General features: G+C 38.5%; 1 protein-coding gene across 1 annotated transcript; it reads left to right on the top strand.

Moving 5' to 3' along the window:
• The first annotated feature begins 1,241 nt into the window (after positions 1-1,241).
• LCE6A (late cornified envelope 6A) lies at positions 1,242-2,367 on the top strand. Its single transcript, XM_032151940.2, has 2 exons — positions 1,242-1,397; positions 1,884-2,367. Exons 1-2 carry the CDS (start codon positions 1,386-1,388, stop codon positions 2,145-2,147), a joined length of 276 nt encoding a protein of 91 aa, XP_032007831.1. The 5' UTR covers positions 1,242-1,385; the 3' UTR covers positions 2,148-2,367.
• Positions 2,368-9,314: the final 6,947 nt, after the last annotated feature.

The following is a 9,314-nucleotide window of genomic DNA, read 5'->3' as shown; positions in this document are numbered from 1 at the left end:
CATGATTTGAAGGCCTTTGAGGACTGCCCCTACAGTCAGAATGTTCCTTGTAATTGCTCATCTTTTTATTTACCCAACTGTTTCCTGAATACCTACTGTGTGTCAGGCATCAGGAATCCAGAGGCAGGTGAGGCACAGTCTTGAGCAGCAGGGAGTTTCATCAGTGCCTCTTAACTTAGCTGTGCACACTAGGAGCGATTCTGAGATGGAAGCATCCAGAGGTGAGGGACTGTGTTTAGATGAGAATGTTCCCAATTTAAGCATTGCCAAAACATGATGATCTCAATTTTCATGAAAGGTGAAGAAGAACTTTTCACTCTGTGGAAGGCTTTTTCCACAATATCCCTTGATAATTCCAAGAACAGCTCCCCTTTTGCATTTAAGAGACAGCAGGTGTGTGAAGGTTTTGCTTTCCACCCTCTGCTCAGCCTATTGTGTAAGGTGAGGTCCACCCACAGAGTTCCCTGTAGTATTTATGAAAGGGTGTTCACAAATGCCTTAGGGGAGAATGATGGAAACAAGAAGGCAAGGTCTCGTCCACAAAACAAAATGAGTTGGGCTTTATTTTATTCCTATTTTTTTTCTCCGGAAACACAAAGTCTTTTCTAATGGCACATAGACTGTTTCATTCAACAAATACTAATGAGTCTTTTCTTTGTGCCAGGAACAACATCAGGCTCTAGGAATGCAGAAGTGATAAAGGCAAGGTCCCTGTCATCAAATAACAGTTTAATAGGTGAGATAGGATAGGTATCTTGGTCACATGACCCAAAGCAATAGTAAAGGCTGTGAGATGTATCTATAAAGGTCAGAGGATGAAGGACTCACATGTGGCTAGAGCAATGGGCCAATCTCCACAGAGGTGATGACACGGAATGGGATGCTGACAGTCATGGATGATGGGTGAGGAGTAGACAAGGAAGGTCTTCCTCAGACCCTGGGTGATGTTGAACCTGATTTTTCCCTTCAATCCTACATATAATTCAACAGCAGCTGCAACCCGCCCAGCCCCACAAGGACATCATCCAGACTTAGCCAGTGTACCCACCCAGACTTCTGCTCACTCACGCACCTGCAGATGCCTTTGAACCACATCCAAGCTACATGTAGCTGAGGAATCTAGCACTGGGAATTGTGAAATATCCAGATCAATCATCCGCTCCATGACTCTCCTCCAATGACATGTGGCCTGGAGGCTTCAACTGGGGGATATATTAAAGAGCCTCTTACTTCCTGGCAACACAAGGCCTCCAGACTCCTCCTGGGATAACTTGTCCACACATCTTCCACTAGGGTAAGGCTACTTCTGGCTGAGGAGACACTTGGATGTAGCTCAAGTGCTGCTAAGGCAGTCCTGATCTCTCCTCTTGTCTCTTCCCAGGGAGATGAAAAGCCAGGTAGGAGATGCTTGGGGTAGAAAGAAGGGAAGGGAAGTGGATCCCTGCAAAAGAAAGACCTCAAATAATCTAACATGGGAGAAAGCCATAGAAGTTAGAGGGCCAGAAAAGCAGAGATGGGACAGTCAGTCTTAGGAGTCTGGGTACAGAATAAGACAGAGTAAAGAAAGAGCAGAGACTTGACTCTCCTTTGCACTTGACCAGGTGGACATTGGGCTGGGAAAAGTAAACTGTCAGCTAAACTAAGTAAAACTTGTCTTTTTTTTAAAAAGGAAGCATATATCATTAACATGGTTATTAGTAAGTGAGTCCCCTGGGAAGATTTACTCCCAAATATTTAGTCCTTTCAAGTCTGTTTTTCTCCTCCTGAGATGGAGTTCAGTGGGTTGTAAATGCTGGACTCCATTTTTGACAGCTCCAGTTCATGGAGGAGAGAAACAGAAGCCCAAGCTGCCTGGGTCCCTGATATAACTATTTTTCTTCCAGATTCGACCTGGTAGCCAAGCAATGTCACAGCAGAAGCAGCAATCTTGGAAGCTTCCAAATGTTCCCAAATGCTCCCCTCCCCGAAGATCAAACCCCTGCCTAGCTCCCTACTCGACTCCTTGTGGTGCTCCCCATTCAGAAGGCTGTCATTCCAGTTCCCAAAGGCCTGAGGTTCAGAAGCCTAGGAGGGCTCATCAAAAGCTGCACTGCCTAAGTGGGGGCACAATCTACCACTGCAAAGAGGAAGAGTGTGAAGGCGACTGAGCCCAGAAGAGTTGAGGCACAGGTGCAGTTACTCTCTCCCTACCCCATATTTTAGTACTAATTCCCCCTTGGAAAGCCAGGCCCTCAACCTCTCATTTGGGCTGAGAAACACTTCCTGATCCCCAGCCCTAGAGAGGCGAGAACTAGGCTGAGCCACGCTGCTACTGCTCTCTTCCATTCACCCCTTCAGCTCAGCCACAATAAAGCTGCTTTACTTGGAGCCCTGACTTCTGTGAGTCCTTGAGACCCCTGCTCAGATGTGCTGAGACCCCCGCTTCAACCCAAGTGCATGGTGCTTCTCCTCCTTCCTCTTAAGACAGCTGATGGTATTTTTAAGAAGCAGATGTTCTGAGATTTATGTCCCAGTTTCCAGCAGCCTCACAGCCATCAACCCATGTCATTGCATGATTCTAGCACCAAAGACTACAATAAAAATATGTTGAGCACTTACTGTGTTTACAGATGTAAGTGGGAAATTTGTCCCTGCTCTAGAAAGCTTATAATCCAGTAGGAGATGCAATGGACACTTCAGATAGAAACAAGTGGATTAGTAAATATCATTTTAGTTGATTACTCATTTTTATCTCTCAATTTGTGTTCAAAAGAACTTAAAGCGAAATTTAAAAAGTACCTTAGGTCAAAGACAGCAGAGAGAGGAGAACCATTCTGATGGTGTGGATCAAAGATGGTTTCCCAGGCCTTGGAAGGAAAGAGAGTATCCCACTTGGGAGTGGGGAGAAGAGGCTCCCTGGGGCAGGAAGCATTTAAACAAGACCTCTAAAGATAGCAGACTTTGGTGCTAGGAGGTGCAGTGAAGAGGAAAGTTCATCCAGGTGGAAGATCCAGCATAAACAAATGCATAACAAGGGCGGTACTTGCCAATGGTGTGAATTTCAATTTGGCTGGAGTGCCAGATGTGAGATGAGAGATATGACACAGTTCATAACCCGAAGTCTTCATGATAATTCAAACCAGCTGAGTTTACTGAGCTTTAGATTTCAAACACCAGCTACCAAAAGATCGTACCTCTGGGAAAAGTCTGGGCCCAAGCCCCGGGTCTAGTAGTCTGAGATGAGGGAAGCAGGACATAAATTACACAGGCTTGAAGGGGACTTGAAGCTCAACTATGATGCATGTAAATATAAGTTTGTGTAAATAATTTTGTTGATCTGCATTTTTGGCAAGACATTAAAAGCATTACTTTTTTTAACCAAATATCCAACTCAATAGATTGTATTGACCAGGCTCAGAACAGAATTTCAACCTGTAATATCCAGTATGTGGGATTCTCATTTTCAGAGCTTAGTAATTCTCCTCATTGCGGGGACATGATGTTACCTTTGTGATGACACACATCTATATGCAGATATGTATCATGATTATATATAATTATAATTTCATATGCATGATTTTTCTCATTAAACAAATGACACACACTTGTATAAAGATTTGTTAATGGAGATAAGCTTAAGGAAGATGACTAAGATCAACCTAAAAATCCTATCACCTAAAAATAACCATGGCTAATCATTTCATACATGTATTTGCAAACCTTTGAACATCACAAAATGGGTTCATTACAGAATATTTTATAACCTACTTTTTTTTACTGTTAAGTAAATGGTAAAATTGAACAAGAGTCATTGTCAATACTCTTCCATGCTAGTAAATATTGATCAACACTATTTACACATGATATTCACACATCATGGTCTGCATAACTAGGTCTCCAATACTAGGCATTTATGTTGTTTTTGCACTTGCTGTGAAGTGTAATTGAAAATAATCATTCCCATTGATAGTTATTCTTAACTTTCTTAGAATAAGTTTTTAGAATTGGAATAAATTAGCAAAACTGTGAAGACTTTTTCGGACTCTTCAGCAAGACTGCATTTTGGGAGCAATAAAAATTACTCCACTTAAGAAATTAATTATGGCAATGGGGATTTCTTTCGTTTGAGAGCAAAAGTGAGTACTAGGTTAAAGGACTGCCCCAGTTTATAGTGGAAAAAGTCCACTTTTTGAGAAGAGACACCTCCTAAAAAGCTTGAGAGGTGTCCACCTATTTGCCTTCATAAAATCTATACTTTAAAGAAAGTTTAGATGCCTTCCTCTTTTGAGGAAAAAAGAGTGCTTTATATTGTATGAAGCAATATCTTATGACTATTGATATACCATTGTTTGAAATTTTATATCTATATTTGCATGAGAGATTTTTGGGAAGAACCCCATGTTTCCCTAGGAAAAATACAAAATATCAATGTTGAGTTGATTGTGTAAAGCTCAATGTGTAAGAACATCTTTTTTTTCTACTTTTTATTTCTGCTCTTTATTGAAGACAGGCATTTACCAAAGGAAAATTTTTTCAAAGTTTTTACAGAAACTATTTTTCTTTGACAGGAATATTACTTACTATTTTGGCCTACTCGGCTTTCTCTAGTCAGTACTTGAATTCCCTGTGCTAAGTGTTCAACCTATGTATTATTCTATAGATACACTGGTTAGTCTGTGCCAAATTGATTTCAAAATTACTACAATAAAAATAAACCAATGATTTGATTATTGTTTTTCTTTATAAAGGCTGTATTTGGCATCTTCACAATTCCTAAAATATGCCTGTACATCAGAAATGTCAATAGGAATGACTTTTTTATATGGCTTTAGGATGGCTTCATTTTAATACTACATGCACATTGTATTTTGTTTTATAGTAATAAGTAATGAAAAATGCAGACTTTATATTTTATACAAAATGTCCTGTAAATCTATATATATATTTTATGATTTATACATAAATATGTATGTAGTTTTAAGCATTCTCACCACAAAAAATGATATGTGAGATAATGCATGTTAATTAGCTTGATTTATTCATTCCACGATGTACACATTATTTCAAAACAATATGTTGAACATGATAAATATATACAGCACAAATTTTATTTGCCAGTTAAAATAAATAAATACATGTATTTTTTAAATGTCCTATATATAAAATTTTGTAAGTTCATAGGAACAACAAAACTAGGTAAAGGGTACAATTCCTTTTATTTAGAATATATCTAACTTTATGCTTTTAACAAATGTTAAAAATCTTACATATATTTTACATCTTTTAATTCAGAAAACTTTATTTTGACAGAAAAACTTTATATATTTGATATTTAATATATTCTTTTATCTAATTTTTAGAAAATGTTAAATGCTGTATTGTTTGGACTAAATAAAGAACACATAAGTTAAAAGAAAAAAGGGTGCTAGGTGTTTAGAAGCGCTCCCCAGGGACTTTGAAACATCCCCAGGTGTCAGTTCCTAACACTACTCTATCTTCCTTAACAAGTCTGGACTCCAGCCTTCCAGCAAGCAAGCTCTTGCACAGAAGCTGAACTTGAGCCCAATGATCTCAGTTCAGGCCATCCACTGCCTCAATGTGCCCAGCTTTTCCGGGGTCTCCAGTCAGGACAAATAGGGCCCTCTTCAACCTGGCCCATGGTCAACATAGTCAACCTCTATGGCAGCTGACATAGCCCACTCCCTAAGTATAACACCTTTTTAGCAGCTATGAGTTTACAGTGTTTGACAGGTGGTATTTTGCTATTGGATGGTATACACTTCATGATACAGCATAAATAATAAGTTGTTCCTTTTATTTATTCCTGTACAGATATCACAAATAATATATTAAAATAAAATTAATCTAAAGTGAAGGAAATGCAGTGCTGATTTAGTAGGCAGTCAAGAAATACTGCCCAAACTTCAAGAATGAAGAAATAGAGTTTTAATTATAGCATTTAAAGTTATAGAGGTAGCCAATAATGATATTAAAATAAAAAATATGTCTAAATAAGAAGGAGGGAGGGAAGGGATAATGAATGTGAGCTTAATTCTCTGTTTTTTATTGAGAAGGTAAATAAACAAGGCCTAAGAAATAAATGTATAAGCAGATTATTTAGACTGATACTTAATTTTTTCATATTACAACTATTTGGATTACCTGACTTTAAATTTTCATTTAAATGTATTGCTTTTCTATAAATAAATAACTAAAAGCACATCCCCTTTTTTCACATGCATCTGTAAGAGTCCTAGGCCAAACCTTCCCTAACAGAGCAAGTACAAGTTGAAATCCTGTCAGATGAAACTCACTTCAAATCTTTGACAACTCTGTGGCTTTATGAAAATTTCTGTACCTCTGAAATCTTCCTCATCTAAAAATTAGATAAAAATTATAGCATCTGCCTTGTGAGACTGTGGAGGAATCACACATGATATCACAGGTAACATGTACTGCATGTCTAACTCAATTTAACTCCAAGTTGTAAGTTCATTGTAGTTTACATTTGGGGTACACTCTATTTTTTTAAATAGACTATTTTATAATAATTTTAGATTTACAGAAAAATTGCAAACATAGTTAAGAATTCCTGTATATCTGCACCCAGTTTCCTTTGTTAATATCTTACATTAATAGTAAATTTGTTACAATCAATTTTCTGTGTTCCTGGATCCCATTTAGGAAATCAAGTTATAGTCGGTGGTCACATCTCCTCAGGTTCCTCTTGACTGTGATTGTTTCTCAGACTTTTTTTATTAAGTTGGTGCAAAAGTAACAGTGCAATTAATTTTGCACCAACCTAGTATTTTGGATGACTTTGACAGTTTGAGCAGTACTTGTTGGGTATTTCGTAGAGTGTCTCTCAATTGAGATTTGTGTAGTGTTTTTCCTATGATTATAATAGGATTATTGACCTTTGGGAGGAAGACCACAGAGGTAAAGTGCCATTCTCATCACATCATATCAAGGTTATATAGCAATGTGACCTCACTGCAAACACTGACCCTGGACAGTGTTCATCAAGTTTCTCTATTGTAAAGTTACTCCATTTCTTACCCTTTCTGTCTTAGGAAGGATGTCACTCCACATCACCCATTCCAAGGGCAAGCCACCTCCTTATGGGGCTGGGAGTACATGTTATATATGCTGTATAAATTATTTGTATTTCTTCTCTATGAGAGATTTTCCTATTTTCCCTCCCTTTTTAAGAACTATACAATCATTTCTTCTTATCAGCATGAACTGATGGATATTGGATACTATTTATGTCATACTTTGGATTATAATCCAATATATGTCATTTACTTGTTGCTCATATTTTTCCAGCCTTGGGAGCTCTTTCAGTTGGCTCTTGTGTCTCTTCCCCAATAACACCACCACTTCATTTTCTGAGCACTCCCTGGCTTTCTGGTCCTACAAGATGCTTCAGACTTATCTTGTATAGTCTCTGTCCTGAACCTGGATTCACTCATTGCTCTGGTGAGCTTTGGTTTCTGTTATTGAAAAACTATGTTATAAACCAAGTGTGTTGGTTGTGCTCATTGCTAGTGGAATGTCATTGCTTCTAAGCTTTCTCAGTGGACAGAGGCTAGAAATATATGTGCATATACTAATCAGTGTATATCCATAATTATTTCAATAGGTATCCATCTTTTTCTATATTAAGCTAACCATTAGTTTATACTGATGTCTTTAATTCTAATTTAGTATCACATGGTTTATTTTAGTCTTCCTTGCTTATCTATCATTTCTTACTCCAATACTGAGAAATCAGGCTCTCACCACCTACCATATATTCAATTATATGTTCAATCCCAGTTTGCCTATATGGTGTACTCTATTTTAAAAACAAAATTATAAAATGCTCAGTAGTCAGTGTATCCTATGTAAGCAACATTTTTTTCTTGCCTTTGCCAGTTATATGATTGTTGATTGAAAAGAAAGAATGAGTGAGCCAGGGTTCTTGAAACTGGGTAAGGATGGGATCAAGGTAAAGACAGAACATCCTGAAGGTCAAGGAGCTGAACAGAGGCTCAGCATGGTGGCTTAAGGCTGTAATCTCAGTACTTTGGAAGGCCAAGGCTGGAGGATCGCTTGAGCCCAGGAGTTTGAGACCAGTCTGGGCAATATAACAAGATCTCATCTGGACTAAAATGGTAAAAAAAAAAAAATAGCTTGGCATGGTGGCATGCAGCTGTGGTCCCAGCTACTCAGGAGACTGAGGCAGGAGGATCCCTTGACCCAGGAATTCAATGCTTCAGTGAGCTATGATTGTACCACTCACTGTACTCCAGCCTGGGCAACAGAGTGAGACGGTTTCTTAAAAGGAGGAGCAGCTAGTGGGGGTTGGAGGCTAAATAGAAGTAGGCTTTCACTCCATGGGGACCTCCTTCTATCAAAATCTCCTACTCAGCTTCCTCCTCCTGCCATTCCATCTTAACAGACCCACTTCTGAGAACAAGCTTCCTTCATATAGTTTGGACACAAAGAGTAAGGTTATGGGTATCTTGTATGGGGTCACGGGCATGAGAGAGCCTCACTCCATATAAGGCACAAGTTGAAACTGTTTGGATTTTCCCTATGAAGCAGGACAGGAGTGAGCATAGCATCTCTGTTACACAACTATAAATATGAAATCAGGAAACCATAGGGAACAGGCTGTGAGTAGATAAAAGAGCACATGATATTCAATCTGCAACCTACATAGTTGCTATACCTCAGCCTAATGAGTAGTTCTGAACTTCCTGACATACAGAATATAAAGAGACAGTCTATTATACACTCTTTTTTTCTTCAAAGGAAGGATAGACCGTCATAACAGTGGATTCTAAAAGAAATTGTTTGCAATAGTCAGCAAGACACTTAACAACACTCTTACAACAAATACACAGATGGTTGACAAACCCATACTGCTTTGTCTCCCATTGAAAAACACACAGTACATTGAAACAGAATGCTACTCATGATATGGCAGAAAGGTTCAAGAATAAAAGGAAGCAAAAATGCAGATGCCTAAAAGCAGAAGGTCTCTCATGCTAACCATAGCTTGGCTCACAAGATACATAATTTACCCATCTGCGAAAAGTGGACAATAAAAAACTTAATGCATCACTCTAGCATAAAATGATGTCCAAATAAGATAAAAGAGCCCTAACTAAATGTGTTTCTTACTACTTCATTCACCACCCTTCCCAGATATCATCTAACATCTAGCCAGGGAAGATTTCAATGCCACCTACACCTTTTACATACACACACACACACACACACACGCATGCACGCACACACAGAGTCCATAACTCTTCTCTCTCTAGCAGCTCTGCCAGTTCTCT

This window comes from Hylobates moloch, unplaced genomic scaffold (assembly GCF_009828535.3).
Source record: "Hylobates moloch isolate HMO894 unplaced genomic scaffold, HMol_V3 SCAFFOLD_5, whole genome shotgun sequence".
NCBI classification, from domain to species: domain Eukaryota; kingdom Metazoa; phylum Chordata; class Mammalia; order Primates; family Hylobatidae; genus Hylobates; species Hylobates moloch.
The sequence above is the reverse complement of the archived record's forward strand: the minus strand, read 5'-3'. Positions and strand labels throughout refer to the sequence as shown.